At 44.9% G+C, this 16637-nt stretch overlaps 1 protein-coding gene across 1 annotated transcript; it reads left to right on the top strand.

Annotated features, from left to right (window-relative positions):
• The first annotated feature begins 1942 nt into the window (after positions 1-1942).
• On the top strand, positions 1943-13623 carry LOC146041800 (sulfotransferase 2B1-like). Its single transcript, XM_083161692.1, has 6 exons — positions 1943-2616; positions 5764-5975; positions 6750-6876; positions 9524-9618; positions 12178-12358; positions 13492-13623. Exons 1-6 carry the CDS (start codon positions 2478-2480, stop codon positions 13608-13610), a joined length of 873 nt encoding a protein of 290 aa, XP_083017818.1. The 5' UTR covers positions 1943-2477; the 3' UTR covers positions 13611-13623.
• The last annotated feature ends 3014 nt before the right edge of the window (positions 13624-16637 follow it).

Genomic DNA, 16637 nt, shown 5'->3' with positions numbered 1-16637 from the left:
ATAAAAGTCGTTATCGAATACTGTTCGTCAAAATTATCGTTGACAAAATTAACAATGATGTGATTATATTTACTCTGAACCAGAAACTGTGATACATTTGTTTCTCTTACTGAATCCTCCCTATGTCTTGAATAATATGGATTATATTTGATGGCATTTAACCTGCCAGATCCACAGACAGCCCCAAATAGGAAAACTTTAATTATGGTCACGTTGTAGAATGAATATGAAAGTATTGTCCCTTTTCTGTCACACCCTGTAATTAACTTTGAAGAATTAATTAGATCATAAAGTTATATTGTTCTTTTAAATTAAAAATAAAAATCTATTTTAAATTATACAAAACCACATTACAACCAAATTACTCATGGTGTACATGGTGATCATTTTCCATTCACCTGCAGTGTAGCAAATTATTTCATTTGGAAAATTAAATTCACCTAGAAACCAATCATCTTTGTCAGGTACACACTCCTGAAACATCTATACAATGATACTTAAGATGTGATTTTCCATTTCATTACACTTGCGACCAGGGGCTTCGACAGGCGGGCAAGGCTTTGGTAAAATTAAGGGGGCGTGGTCACTAGAGGGCCATGGCTACGCCCCTGTGAATAAATGTATTCATTTGTGGGAGGGATCTCCTCAGCTGCTCTCAAAGCACATGGGGCCCTGAGTACCGAAAGGCCCGCAACACACACCCTGCACCCAGAATGTACTTATCTAGGGCCGGTAAGTGGGGCCCTCTTCCACGGTGACATCTGCGACATTTAGTTTTGGACCCCATAGTAGCTGCACTTCCTGCACCTATGGTAGCTACACCCCTGTATATAACACATGTAACTTTGACAGGGAAGGTGGCCCCTCTCAGCTCTGGGCCCCATAGTAGCTGCACCCCCTGCACCTATGGTAGCTACACCCCTGTATATAACACATGTAACTTTGACAGGGAAGGTGGCCCCTCTCAGCTCTGGGCCCCATAGCAGCTGCACCCCCTGCACCTATGGTAGCTACACCCCTGTATATAACACATGTAACTGTGATGGGGAAGGTGGCTCCTCTCAGCTCTGGGCCCCATAGCAGCTGCACCCCCTGCACCTATGGTAGTTACACCCTGTATATAACACATGTAACTGTGACAGGGAAGGTGGCCCCTCTCAGCTCTGGGACCCATAGCAGCTGCACCCCCTGCACCTGTGGTAGCTACACCCCTGTATATAACACATGTACCTGTGACCGGGAAGGTGGCCCCTCTCAGCTCTGGGACCCATAGCAGCTGCACTCCCTGCACCTATGGTAGTTACACCCCTGTATATAACACATGTAACTGTGACGGGGAAGGTGGCCCCTCTCAGCTCTGGGACCCATAGCAGCTGCACTCCCTGCACCTATTGTAGCTACACCCCTGTATATAACACATGTAACTGTGACGGGGAAGGTGGCCCCTCTCAGCTCTGGGCCCCATAGCAGCAGCAGCCACTGCACCTATGGTAGTTGTGCCCTTGGATTGATTGGCACTTTGGGGTCTATGTACTAAGTCTTGGATAGAGCTGAAGTGGTGAGAGATAAAGTACCAGCCAATCAGCTCTCAACAGTGTGCTTGGGTCAATGTATGCCTTTTTTCTATTTGGGACAATGTGTATTTTTCGTTGGAGAATAATGTTTATTTTTTTCCTATGGGGGATAAAGTGTTGTATTTTCTGTAGGTCATAATGTCTTTTTTTTTCTGTGGGATATAAAGTGTTTTTTCTTTGTGGGGGATGATGCTTTCCTCTGTGCTGAATAATGTTTTTTTGTTTTTTCTCTGTGGGGACAATGGGTATACTAATTGTTAATATGAAACTGATAGGGCTTTTTATAATTTGCGGCCAAAATAAAGATCCCTCTGTTCACACAGAATTACTAATAAAGAGTCGTCGAAACTAGGTGCTCACCTGGGCGATCACAAGTAATGTTATTGCATTTCTACTGCACATGCACCGACGGACACCCGGTTGGGGGGTATTTGAGTGAGAGTGGGTGGAGCCCCACTGCCTATTTTGCCTCTGGGCTCCAGGTATTACCTCACACCGCTAAATGGTATTGCTATCTTTATGTTGCATTAAGACTAATGTGTATGTGTCTCATAATTGTACTGCATCATAAACCTGGGCAGGTCCAGTGTTTTCATGACAATATATATGGGATGGGCAGTTTAAAGGTTCTCGGCTATAAACTTACCTTTTTGATTGAGTTTCCTTTGAAGCAGCGCGTTTTAACTTGTGCTAACAATAATCTGTGTCATTCTGGTTTTTCTCCTTTATTTTCTCACATAAAGTCAAAAGTGGGAGCTCACAAAGGACACTCCGCCAGTATGACATGGGATGCACTTTGTAATTCCCCGATGTTTACAATATTTATCCATAGATATTAGTCTATTTCTATAGAACAAAGCTATTCCTGGCGTCCACTGTGCTCTCTTTGTGGTCCGAAGCTGCATGATGGATACAGACTACTTCCAACACAGAGGGATTACTTTTGCGTCTATCATCTACTCGCAGGAAAGGCTGGAATATTTGGAGAATGAGCATTGTGTCTGCGACGATGATGTCTACCTCGTTACATACCCCAAATCAGGTATGGGCTTAGGGGGAAGGAGGGGGTGGAATCTTATACCGTGGGTGCATGTACAGGAGGTCATTTATAAATAACTGCATTCGCTATTCATTATTAAAGTGACAGTACGTTTACAAATAATTAGTGAGAGTGATAAACAACCAGTTAATTGGCTCATAACTGCCATTTTTCAAACCCAGCTTGTAACACAGCAGGAGAATTAGTAATTTGTAGGTGTTATTGTGTGGTCCATGGTTGGGCTGATTAGCAGCACCTGCGATTTCCTGATATAAGTGTTTCCAGGGCAGAGGGTCAGGGTTACCATCCGAGCCTATGCTGTTTTACCTGCTACAGAATAAAGATCAAGGGTGAAATTTAATAGGATGAGAGATTCAGAAAGTGAGAGATTTGGTAAGAAATCACCAGTTTTCCCTTAAAGCGGCAATCATTTACATGTCAAAAATCAAACTGGTTTTGCAGTGTAGATGATTGCCGCGTTAAAAAAACTGGAGATTTCTTACCAAATCTCTCACTTTCTGAATCTCTACCCCGAGATTTAATCTTATCTAGTGTATGTGATTTCTTTTTTTGGCCAAAGTATTGTGGCACGAGTTTGGATTCATCTTATTGTCTATCCAAAACACATGAGAGCTGAGTAGCCAATGAGATGTCATTTTTAAAGCCAGCTTAACCCCTTCTCGACGCAGCATGTTTTTGCCTTCCTGACAGAGCCCTTTTTTTCCAATCTGACATGTATCACTTAAGTGGGGATAACTTTTTTTTGCTTTTACTTATCCCAGTGATTTTGAGACTGTTTTCTCGTGACACATTGTACTTTAAATTAGTGGTAAATTTTGGTCGATACAGTTTTTTTTTTTTGTGAAAAATACCAAAATGTCGTAAAAAAATTGAACATTTTGCTATTTGCAAAATGTAAAATTTTCTGCTTGTGAGACAAATAATCATACCACTCAAAATAGTTAATAACTAACATAGACCATATCTAAACTTTATTATTACATCATTATTTCAACCTCCTTTAATTTTTTTGGACACTAGGGGGCAGCAGAGTCTAAATTTTACACATTACACAGTAAACGCTGCTTTTGGCTGTTCACGTTTGAACAGCCAATCGCAGCGATCGCCTATGGCGGGGGGCATCGCTGCCCCCCCTGGGCAATGAGGGAAGATGTCTGCTGTAAGGGACAGCAGACATCGTCCCTCTGTCACCGCGTCTATAGACGCGGTGGCACTTCAAAGGCATGACGTACATTTATGCCATGTGTCGGGAAGTACATCCCGGCCATGACGTAAATGTACGTCAAATGTCGGGAAGGGGTTAACCAAGAAAATCCAAAACCACTCATCTCTAGTTCTTATAGTTACCATATATACTTGAGTATAAACCTACTTTTTCATATAATTTTTTTATGCTGATAAAGCCCCCTCGGCTTATACTAGAGTGAGGGTCCCACTTGAGACAATAAGTTTTCCCAGTTTTTGTTGTAAAATTAGGTGCCTTGGCTTATATTCGGGTCAACTTATACTCGAGTATATATGGTACTAATACTATTCAGTAACAGTAAAACAGCTCTAAGCCTCTTGGGCTGAGAAAACTCAGCAGTTACAGGCTATTCATGGGCGGTCAGTGTTTGTTACTGAGCCACTCTGGCACAGTACAGCTTAGTTCCTGGGCTAGTTCCTGAGCTATCTGGAAGTAACAAAACATAGGGTGACATATAATAGGATGCAATTTTTAGTAAGGTTCTGAAATCACAACACATCGCATGTTTTCAAATCGCTTTTTTTTTTTAAAGAAATCGACAATTTAATGGAATGCGAATTGAGACATGAAATATGTAATGGTGATGCGATAAAGTGCGAATCTTAGTCATGAAAATGTGCAAATGAATGCAATTGTGCGATTTGTTAGACATGGTAATGTGAGGTTTTTGTAATAACCAGCCCTGGGTTCAAAGAACCGGTCCTTGTTTTAAAAATTCAGGGGACAAAAAACACAGGGGATACCCAGGATTTCTAAAACCAGCACCAGGCTCAAGGGCCAGTACTGGTTCCTAAAATACTTGGGGCAAAATGAGCAAGGGTCCCCCATGTATTTTGGCACTGGGCCCAAACAGCCAACAGGGTAATGCCACAGCCGGAGGAAACTTTTTACGCAAGTTCCCCCGGCCAAAGCATTTATCCCCATCACTGGTCAGCCCGGGCAGGGACCCTGGAGGAGTAGGGAACCCCAAATAAAGTGGTCCCCCTCCAGAGTTAACCCTGCCCAGGCTGAAGTAAAAAAGTAAAGTTTTATTACATGCTACAATCACACACACTATGTACCTATAGGGTCCACCGCCGGTCGGTCCCCTTCTCCGTGGGTACCTGTTGAAGGAAATTATACTCACATGCCAAACGCTCTGCTCCTCCGCCTGCACACAAGCTGAGATTGTTTACAATTGGCTCCTCCCACATACCAGGGGTTAGGTCGGCCCACCAGCCAATGGCCGCTACTGATTGGTTCCAGTGGTTCCCAATCTGTGTGCCTGGGCGCCCCGGGGCCGGATTGTGAACTAAAAGTAGCCCTGAAACAACTTCTAAAAGAGGCCTCATGTGGGCGTCCTCAAATCAGATGTAGGCAGAACCAACCCAAAGTAGATGGTAATAATAAATAACTACACCTATGTGGAAGTCTTTGATTTCAATACACTTGGCAGTCTAGCGGCCCCCAAAACTTTAAGCTGCTGTGACAAACCACAAACCTCCACATTTCAAATAAACCCCACCTCCCCCCACTGAGACTGATCACAGACCCCAAAACCTCCATCAAACAGACAACTCATTTCCTTACCCCCCCCCCCCCCCCCCCCTGATATCACAAATATCCCCACCCTTCCCCAGTGGAGCCCAGAAACACCACAGAAATTGTTACACTCCCAGATAGCACCCTCTCCTGTCCCTCTAACAGATGTCACAATGGATATAGATGGGCACCACTATTTCTTAATATTTGTCTAATACACTAAAGCCTATAATGGATGCAACAGACACCAGCTTGACATATGTCAATCAAATAATATCCTAGTGAAATGTTTTGATTGGTATGCAGCATTTTATCTGTTTCGGTGCATACATTAATGCTTTCATATGGATGTTTGCTTGCAGGAACCACCTGGATGATGGAAATCCTGAGTCTTATACGTAGCAATGGTGACTCTACCTGGTGCAATAAAGTCCCCAACTACATGAGGATGCCCTGGCTTGATGTTAGTGGGGTCGGGGTACAGTTGGTTGATCAGTGTGAATCTCCCCGATACCTTTCATCGCATTTACCAATACAGTTGTTTCCAAAGTCCTTATTTTCATCAAAGGCCAAGGTGAGAATTTTAAACGATTGCCACTTAAAAAAAATATCCACGCTCGATCAGTATCCCGCATGGCCACCAAATGCGGACTCATTTCATCCCGCCCAATTGTGTTTTATCCAAGCCTTGCCTAAAATCAGTCCATATACTCAACATACTGCCTTGATTCTTCCTGTAACACAGAGTTAGGTCTATATATATATTTGGATACTGACACAATTTGTGACATTTTAGCTGTTTATCAAACCATATTTAAGTTACCATTATATAATGAATGTGGTTAGGGGCGATACAGATGATCAGCTTTGATTTGAGGGTATTCTCATCTAAATTGGAGAAAGGGTTTAGAAATTTGAGCTGTTTAATATATAGCCCCCTCATTTTTAAGGGACCAGGGGGCTAATTCAACAATTCGTCTGATCTCGATTGTGTGCGTGCTCACGCAGATTTTTTGCTAAATCTTCTGATCTGATATTTGACTCGAAAGCTGTTCCATGGACAGATCTGGGCATTTCCTTTGTGGTTTATTCATCAATTAAGCAAAAAAAGTCCGGAGTGGATTCCAAGTGCGGCATTTGCAGTTGAAAGATGCCGCTGTGATCCCACAACATTGGGCCTGGTTCAGGCCTGTTCGCTAGGCTGCGTTTATTCGCAGCCTAGCGAACAGGTAAACGCTGCCCGCTCGAGCTAAAGTACACACCCTATACAAAGAAGGGCAAGATTAAGGTTCTAAAAATTAGGATAATTTCCATTGTAATGCAAATTATGCCTCTGTTGTATTTATAGGTCATTTACACAGCTCGAATCCCAAAAGATGTGCTTGTCTCTATGTATCATTATGCCCACATGTCGCATGTTATTAAAAAGCCTCATGGCTTTGATGAGTTCATGGAGGACTTCTTACAGGGCAGAGGTATGTACACACCTATCCGATTTCCCATTACAGGTACAGTGCATGAGCTAGAAATTATGTATTTTAATATTATTTCAGACTTATTACATATTACATAGTTACCTCCCCTCCTGCATTCTGCAGGAGACTCCCTGAAACAACAGCAATCTCCCTCTCTCCCTCATTAGTCTAGCAATCTCCCTCATGTCACCTAGCCCACATTACACTGTTACATCATAGTTGCCTACCCTCCAGCCTTCTGCAGGAGACTCCCTGACATAGCAGCAATCTCCCTCTCTCCCTCATTAGTCTAGCAATCTCCCTCATGTCACCTAGCCCACATTACACTGTTACATTTTTGGGGAAAAAAGGAATGAGAGATAGATACAGTTACATAGAATCATCAGCACCATTTCCCAGCACTTTACCAAGTATAGTATCTCTTACTAACTGCTTTGGGGCTCATCTACATTTGTATATAAGTCATTGTAAAAGACTTATTCATATACCTGCTGTGGTGCATGGAAAATAAACTCAGAGAAGGATCCCCTGTCTAGTGGCTCGTACAGATGGATTATATACAATCTAGTTTAAATCCCATCAAAATGACGGCATCTGCAATGTACTTTCACTTTGAGCTGTGGCGGTTTTTACTTTCACTTTCAGCTGTGACAGTTTTTAGCCCCAAAACTCTCCACCCCAGCCCCAGTACCTATATGCTCCTACATCCAGGGGCAAAATTTACTGAAAATGGGCGTTACAGCCCATTCCGTGTACAAACAGGTATGACCGCGATCGTTCGAAATCGTCCGAAAATAAGACTTGTGAATACAGCAAATTTACTAAGATGCCGTATTCTCCGGATTCCTATTATTTTTATGTCATTTGGATTTGGCCAAATACGGACAAGGAGCACTACTTCCGTGGGCATCCCATATAAGGGGCACCACTACTGTGTGGGCATAATATGTAAAGAGCCACATACACTATGCAACTTCTCCCCTTGGAGAAGTCACACCCAGGCTTAAAGTGGTCCTAGAGAGGTGGTGGAACTCCTTTCCCTTTACACCCCGCCCCCCCCCCCCTCCCAGACCAGTGCCAGGACCATTTGGGACCATTTGAATAATGGTCCCAAAAGGAAGGGGTGTGGTCACACAATAGTAACTCCAATTAAAATGATAACACACAGTAGCACAATCATATACACATTACACTTCATGTAGTGCCCTTGATTTATATTAAATCACGCAGTAGTTCCCCTTATACACATAATGTCCACAGTTGTGCTGCTTATACACATCTGTCTCTGTCACTCCAGCAGCTCACTGTCCATGGTCTTCAGAAGCTCCATGCCCTGTGTCCCTCCAGCAGCATCCTCATCTCTGAGTCCCTTCACCTCTGTCTTCAGCAAGCACAGAGGGCCTTATTCTAGTTCACTCTTTCTGACAAAATCCTTCTTAGATGGACAAAACCATGTACACTGCAGGTGGGGTAGATGTTACCTGTGCAGAGAGAATTAAATTTGGGTGGGGTTTTACTTCAAAGTGAGATCTATATTGCAGTGTAAAAATAAAGCAGCCAGTATTTACCCTGCACAGAAACAAAATAACTCACCCAAATCTAATTCTAGTGAACTAGAATAAGGCCCAGAGGCTGCTCCTCTTAATGGCCCTTCACTTCAGAAACAGTGATATCACATACGCCGTGCCAGAAGAAGAAGAAGAAGAAGCCACTGGGACAGGCTTTTCTGTTGGAATTACTGTTCAGGGCTGTGGTAGAGGTGGAACTCAGTTTCCCCTACAATTAGAGGGGGTGGAACTCAGTTCCACCCCGTTCCCCGTCACTTTAACACCTGGTCACACCCAATCACTTTTGAGCCGCCCGGGAGGATTGGGTGCAACTTCTCTGCAGAATCGCATGCAGTGCTTTTGCTTGTGAGATGTATCGCATTCGATTCCTGTTCCCTGCAGCCGGGAGATCTTAAATGCACAAGACCGTGAATCAGATCAGATGTCACACACACATTCTATTTGGGCCAATTTCACCCGATTTTTCGGCCTGATCCATCGAAATCAGGCAACATCGGGCCCAAATCGCATATTGTATCGGGCCCTAACTTTCAGTATTAGCAGCTCAGTTGGTGTTAAGTAAATGGCAGGGTTGCCGACCCTCCCGAAAATCGGGTCCTTCCTCCCGGCCCCCGGAAGGGTGGGCAACCCTCCCGGAATTAGGGGGACCCCCACTGAGCCCCCCCGATCGCAGCATTTATATGCCGCAATCCGTGGGTCTCAGGGGAGGGGGCGGAGCTAAAACGGCACAATCGTGTCATTTTAGCCCCGCCCCTCCATGGATATCAGTTATTTTGGCTATTTGCCATAATGGGGGTGGGGCTTAATGACGTCACTGTTAAGCCCCACCCCCAAAACTCGTAATGCAAGATTCCTCTCTGGGCTTCTCCCGGAGAGGATTTTTTGAAAGTCGGCAACCCTGGTAAATGGCCTCATTAAATTGGGACCAACAAAAGGTGCGGGAAAAGGTCTGTGAATGTGGTAACAGTAAAACTGAAAAAAATATGAGTAAGGCATCTTTATTGTGTATCTCTTATACTCATACGTATCTTTATTATCGCTAACAATAGCTTTCTTTTCATATCCTCAATTTCCTGAAGTTCCATTTGGTTCCTGGTTTGATCATGTCAAAGGCTGGGTGCAGATGATGGACAAAGAGAACTTCCTGTTTGTCACATATGAAGATCTAAAGAAGGTAACAGGCAGTGGCGTAACTATATATTCTGCGCCCCCCCCGCCAAATTTTTTCGGCGCGCCCCCGCCCCCATACCCATACCCATACCTGTCGCGCTGCTGCCCGGCCGCATCTGCGTCACTGTCCCGTCACTCGCTCCCGGCACCGGCTCCTGCTGATAATGAAAAGTGACTCTTAGAAAATGGCTGCCAAAACTGTCTGCAATACGGGGGCAGCCATTTTCTAAGTGTCACTTTTCATTATCAGCAGGAGCCGGCGCCGGGAGCGAGTGACGGGCAGTGACCGCAGATGCGGCCGGACAGCAGCGCAGCGGGTAACTATAGCACCGCAGCCCCCCAGGCGCCCATAGTTACTCTGCGCCTCCCGGAGAGGAGACTGCAGCACTTCCGGGGGTGGGGCCTGGTATAGTAGACATATTTAGCCCTGCGAATCGTGGGAAATTAACACTGCCATGAGGAAGGGGGGGGGGGGGGTTGCCCACCTTTCCAGGGGGCCAGGCCATGAAACATTTATGTGTTGCAAAATATTTGAACCATTTTAATTATCCCCAGTAGTCCTCTACAACATCTTTAAGTAGCGTCATGGACGGTGTAATGGTTAGGTCATGGGTTCAATACCCACCATGGCCCTAACTGTGCGGAGTTTGTATATTCTCCCCGTGCTTGCGTGGGTTTACTCCTGGTACTCCGGTTTCCTCCCACAATCCAAAAATATACTGGTACTGTAGGTCAAATGGCTTCCAACAAAATTAACCCTAGAATGTCTGTGTGTGTGTATATGTGGTAGGGAATACAGAGTGTAAGCTTCACTGGGACAGGGACTGATGTGAATGTTCAACTATACTCTGTAAAGTGCTGCGGAATATGTGTGCGCTATATAAATAACTGGTAATAAATAATAATAATAGAAGTGGCTGTGAATTGTTTGTGCTACCTGCACTGGTAATAATGGCCACCTCTATGAGCCTAAGGAACAGAATTAGCTGTGTTTAGGGTTGGACTGGCCCATAGGGTAACAGGGATAACCCCCAGTAGGCCCCACTCCCCCCCCCCTTCCCCCCCCCGCCACGTGCATGGGAGGCCCCTCTTCTTCTATGGACCAGGTTGCAGGCTGTGCACTTGAATTACACATTATATATTTGTTACCTTAAACTTATTTGTTATTTTCTACTTATATTAATCTGGTACATTATAGTGTATGCACTAGCAGTGTTTACTCTGTGGCAGCTGGCCACACCCCTTCTGAAGGCTATTCCGTGCATGCGATTTGAGTGCGATGTGATGCGGTCTGTGGGCAGTACAAAAAGTATGTGCAGCACATACTTTTTGTACTGTTCGATGCGATGCCTGCGAGAGTGTGCATCCAATAGTGTCTCATTGCACGTTGATTATCGCAACGTGTATGGGCACCTTATGTGCTAGATGTGCTCAGTGGTGCCGAGAAAGGTAGGGGGTACTAATTACCCGGGCCCAGGTCGATGGAGGGGCCTGTTACCCAGTGGCGTAAGTTCGTCCCAGGTGCCCAGACGCAAGATTTTTGTTGGTGCCCCCCAGTGTTCCCTCTAAGCTCAACGAGCGTGCGCACAGACATTACAACAAAGCGCACAAAGCAGCAGTGGTCCGTTTTTGCAGTTGTGGACTCAATTAATGTGTGTTTCACCCATTAACTACACCAAATATACACCCCCCCCCCCCTCCTCAATCAGATCACAGCCCACTACGTAATTTTTTTTTATAAAAAATTAATTCATCATGCCGGGCAGACAGCTTGCCCGGCTCCATCGATCTCTGCTGCCTTAGCGGGTTCCTGCACGTGCATATCTAATGAGCTAGTCCCGGCTCATTAGATATGCCGGGGGCAGGGACCCGCTCATTAGATATGCACTGTGCCGTGTCCCCACTTATTAGATATGCATGGGGCAGGGACACATCACTGCTGCCTGGGTCACCGCTCGTGCATATATATTGAGCGCAGCATACAATTACCAGCCCACTTGTGTTGTGTGTTGGGGCCTGGGTCTGGGGAGTCTCCAGCCCTGCTGGCTCAGGATCATTGGAAGGCAACAAAGCCAGTGCCCCTTTAAGGCTGGTGCCCGTCGGCAGATGACTCCATTGCCTGCGGGAGTTCCGCCACTGCTGTTACCTCTTAGCAACATCTGCAACAGCTCTTCTCAACCCAGCACATGCTTCTGTATGCTGGGCTGCAGTGTGGTCAGGGAGCTGCTTACAGTGCTATTTTCCCTCCATTTTATTCTAAGGGTGCAGTCCACACCTACTGCAATTAGGTCATGCCCTCTGAAAAGTACCTGGGCCCAGCCAAGCTCTCTACTGCCCTGGAAGTGCAGCAGTTAGGGTGTGCCTAGCACTTACAACCAGCCCCAAAGCTCTGCTTTACATTGATTTCAGCTGACACCTTAGGAAGGTGAGAGCAGAAATCCAGAATCAGGACTGTTCGGCAAAAACTATTTGAACAGCTCCCAGCCCCTTTAGATAGGAGCTAATTCTCTGAAACAATGAATCGCCCCCTCTGAGTCCTTCTTCACTATATTTATCATTCCAGGACCACAGAGGAACTGTAAAGAAAATCTGTACTTTCCTTGGGAAGGAGTTAGATGAACAAACTATCAATTTGGTGGTGGAACATTCCAGCTTCAGTAGCATGAAAGCCAATAACATGTCAAATAACAGTCTGGTGCCAGAATACATTATAGATCCGGGAAACAACCATTTCATGAGGAAAGGTATGTACAGTAGCACTTGCTTCTTACAGTCAGTAGAATAAAGTATGTAATGTAGGTTTCCATGTACAGCTCTCATCAGATCCCCTCCGCTGGCAATAGCTGGCCTAGAGACACTCCATCTGACGGGGACACGTGAGCTTCTCACACACCCGCGCATCTCGACACTCGGCGTCGGGGAGCAGAATCCCTGCCCATCTCCTCTTTGTATGCCAGCGGCCGATCTGAGATGCAAACTTTGGGTATCTCAATAGAAACTCATATGACCGCTGTGTATAAAATTGCAGCTGCGATGGGATTTGGCTCCATCCATGAACCAGTCTCACACCTAATAAATCTCTTGTCCCCTATCATGTTCCCTATTATGTATTTACCTTAATAATTCTTCATTGTTGTTAAAAATAAAAATGTAAATTATTAAAATATAAATCTAAATGTTTGTTTTTGGGATTTCCTTTTAGTCTAATGCCGGCCATATATCAGCCAGGTGATTCCCTTTTTGCCCAATGCTGATTGTTTGGCAATGAAAGGCACCGATGGGTGGACATTGATGTAATCCACTAGGTAATAGGCAAAATCCAGCATGCTAAAAATGGCAAACTCACTGACCCCAATAATTACTTGGACGGAATCCGCAAACCAACGAATTCCTAAATACCCGAAACCAGGGCAATGGGAGACCGGGGAATTGCCCCGATACTCCGCTGATTTATAATAAGTGTTAGGATGAAATTTAATTATTTCCACACAAGATGAAGATTTTATATGAATGGACATTATATATGTGCAATATTCAGCATACGTTTTCTTAGACTTAAAGTGACATAGCTATTCCAAGCCGCTATCTGTTGCCATCAATCAATGACTGACATACACGAGCTAAAGATATACATTGCATCGGAAAAAGTGACATCAACAGTTTAAAAGAAGACAAGACGTACAGAAGACTTGTCATCCATATATGTAAATGCTTTAAATAAGGTAGTTAGAATATTCCCAATTATAAGAAATATGGAGTCAGAGGTCTATTCATTTTTTAACCAACTTATCATAAGGTATACCTTTATAGTTTGTACTGCGAGGGGAAATGGAATTATAAACATGTATTAATGCTTTCATTTTTCTCATTTCAATAGGAATCATTGGCGACTGGAAAAACCACCTGACGCAGAAACAACAGGAATATATAGATATAATTTACCAGGAGAAAATGAAAGATCTTAATGTTAAATTCAGCTGGGATGAGAATTCGTAACAATAAAACATCTAATAAACAATTCATTTTTATATATGAATATCAGCCATTCTGCTTTGCCTTTTTTCAAATATTCTTATTAGGTTTTCAAAAGATGGCGTATTTATTTGAAAATAATTAGTACTTTTAGTTAGTGTTTGCACCTGGATTTAATAGCATTTTAAGAGTTTCAGTGGAGACTGATAAACAACCAGCCAATCAGCTCGTACCTGTCATTTTTCAAACCCAGCCTGTAACATGGCAGTTAGGGGCTGATGGGCTGGTTGTTTATCACTCTCCACGTTATGACTTTTTTGAAGCTTGATACATCTCGCCCTAAGAGAGGAGGAGAGTCATGCATATGCGCACACACAAATGTTTTTATATCTCTCGGTATCAATTAATCAGAGTGTACCCCCCAATATCACATTCATTATAATATTGAACACAAGATCTTGAGCGCTGATTGCTACTTTATTCTGCACTACTGCTGTCACCCAAAAGGGGATTTACCAATACCCCTTAGTGGTATATAGAAACAAAATGGGACAGCGCTGTGCACAGGACCGGTGCTAGGGTGTCCGGCGCCCTCCTGCAAACCATACATTTTGCGCCCTTTCACATTGCCATTGCAACAAGCTGCAGCCCGATTGTGGGAGTGTATGCGATCCTATGGAGGATCTCGGGTGCATGTACATGTATGCATACACCATCTCAGTGCTGTGTCCGCAAAATGTTGCAGGCACTAAAGGTGCCCATACACGCTGCGAGAATCGCATACGTTATGGGCTAGATAGCATCGCACGGCATGCATGCAATGTGTGTGCGATGTGATCCAAAAGCAGTACAAAAAGTATGTGCAGCACTCGTGACTGAGGGGTAAAGGAGGAGATGGAAGAAGAGGGGGTGCTGCTGCCTGTTCGTCATTTGATTGACAGCTGACAGGCGCAGGGAGCAATGGGTAGCGGATCCGGACATGTCATACAGGCATTCACAGACAGCGCTACATGCCTCAGCGCAAGTATCCGTGAGGAAGAGGGGGCAGGTTGCAGGAGGAGGACAGTGTGTGAGGTGCAGGGAGCTGCTCAGCCTCTCCATACTGCTGCCCGCTGTCAGACAGGCGCTGCGGGCGGCGTGCAGGAGGCAGTGACAGTGAGGGCTGAGGCAGCTTTAGCAGAGCAGGGAGGGAGACGGCGCCTTTTCAGCATGGCGCCTCCCTGCTTTGCAGGAGCTGCTGAGTGGGTAGCGCCGGCCCTGGCTGTGCAAAATAATATATTTATTAAAAAATCAATTAACATTGGCCAACAACACAGACAAGACAAACACACATAAAAACACAGAGTAATCACTCAGGTGAATTAATAGCTCCAACTTGGAAAGTTAGTATGCATTCGAGTCCATCCCATCGTTAGTAATACAATTGCAAGTCCCCCACCTATGTGCACATATTAGTGGTAAAAGCTTTAGCTGGGTTAATGCTCACAACAAGCTTTTTGGGTGTTAGGGAGTCCGGCATTCACTACCTGGTGGGTGCCCCGACCGCTGGTGTAGTCCGTATTATGCGGCCTTATCCGAGTTTACCTCACCGGTATGAGTCCTGAGTGTCTGTTAGCCAGGCAACGATCCCGATATCCTCTACGCATTTCTCCGCCTCTTCTGTAGTCGGCGGCTTCCTCAGGAGGTATGTTGGTATGCTGTGTTGTTGGCCAATGTTAATTGATTTTTTAATAAATATATTATTTTGCACAGCGCTGTCCCATTTCATTATAATATTGGCTGCGAGAGTGCAACCTTAACAACCATACAGATCTACATTAACCACAAGAGGTAGTGTTTGGCTGGCGCACTGGAAGGGTATTTAAAACGTCACTTTGTTGAGATTTCCAGGCTACTCTGCAACTCTAAATGGGAGGGCGTGGCTTGACTAACAGACGGGGAGGGGGTGTGACACTATGGGGTAGGGCACGGCTACACGATTGCTTCATTATAGCCATGTCCCCTCTATGTAATGCCAAGATTACCGCAAGGGACATGGTGACGATAACGTGATTTACTGCCAATCACGCCATTGGGCATGGGTATGGGTCAATTTAGGTCGACATGCATTGCATTGACCACTGAAGGTCGAAAGGGCTTAGGTCGATACATGGAGTAGGTTGACATGGCTAAGGTCAACAGGGGTGGAAGGTCAACGCTAGCATTAGGTCAACAATGGGAAGGTCAACAGTCAAAAGGTTGACATTCCAACCCTGTTATTCCAACCCTGTCGACCTTAGCCATGTCGACATATTTAATGTGTTGACCTAAGCCATGTCAACATTCAGTGGTCGACCGAATACATTGTCGACCTAAATAGGGTCAACCTAGTGACCATATCCCATTGGACACCCAGCAAGCCCACTTTACTCAGTGAATGGGCGGCTGGGTGGTGTAGTGGTGGCAAATCCGGGAGAGTTGAACACTTTCCCGGGGTCCGGGAGAGCCAACTGATTTATGGGAGCCTCCCCGCCATTCTGGAAGAGTAGGCCAGTATGATGATTGACCTGAACGAGCCTCAGTCATTATTATTTGCTGGCAAGTTGCATGATTTTGGTTTAATTGCACTGGCAAATATATGTTAAATTGGTTAAGAACTTGCACCTTAAATAAACTGCAAGCAGGTATCATATAGATCCAGATGCACAGTGTTAAACTGGAAAGTGATAAACAACCAGCCAATCAGCTCCTACCTGTCATGCTTAAGACTGGGTTTGCAAATGTCAGATAGGAGCTGATTTTATATCACTCTCCATTTTATCACTTACGTAGCTTGATACATCTGGCCCATAGTCACTCATTTGCTCCACTATTGTCTATTGCTGCACCTGTGTGTGACTGCTCCCGCTGGAGAAACAAACGGGCACAGGCATCTCAATAATGCTGATGAGATCCTGGCAAGACTGTTTCTACAGTAACCAGGGCTCTGGAAACCTCTGGCGCCAGCATTTCCTGAGGTGATTCAGGGGGAAGAGAAATAAATTTGAGCAGATAGTTGACTTGATTAAGCTC

This window comes from Crinia signifera, chromosome 19 (assembly GCF_055691185.1).
Source record: "Crinia signifera chromosome 19, ASM5569118v1, whole genome shotgun sequence".
Taxonomy (NCBI): domain Eukaryota; kingdom Metazoa; phylum Chordata; class Amphibia; order Anura; family Myobatrachidae; genus Crinia; species Crinia signifera.
Note: the sequence above shows the minus strand (reverse complement) of the source record. Positions and strands in the feature narration are given on the sequence as shown.

Excerpts from the sequence above, each read along its gene's own strand:
- LOC146041800 (XM_083161692.1), top strand. The coding sequence starts at position 2,478 with ATGATGGATACAGACTACTTCCAACACAGAGGGATTACTTTTGCGTCT. Across the intron at positions 6,877-9,523 it reads GGACTTCTTACAGGGCAGAG|TTCCATTTGGTTCCTGGTTT; the intron begins GTATGTACACAC and ends AATTTCCTGAAG. Across the intron at positions 12,359-13,491 it reads CAACCATTTCATGAGGAAAG|GAATCATTGGCGACTGGAAA; the intron begins GTATGTACAGTA and ends TCATTTCAATAG.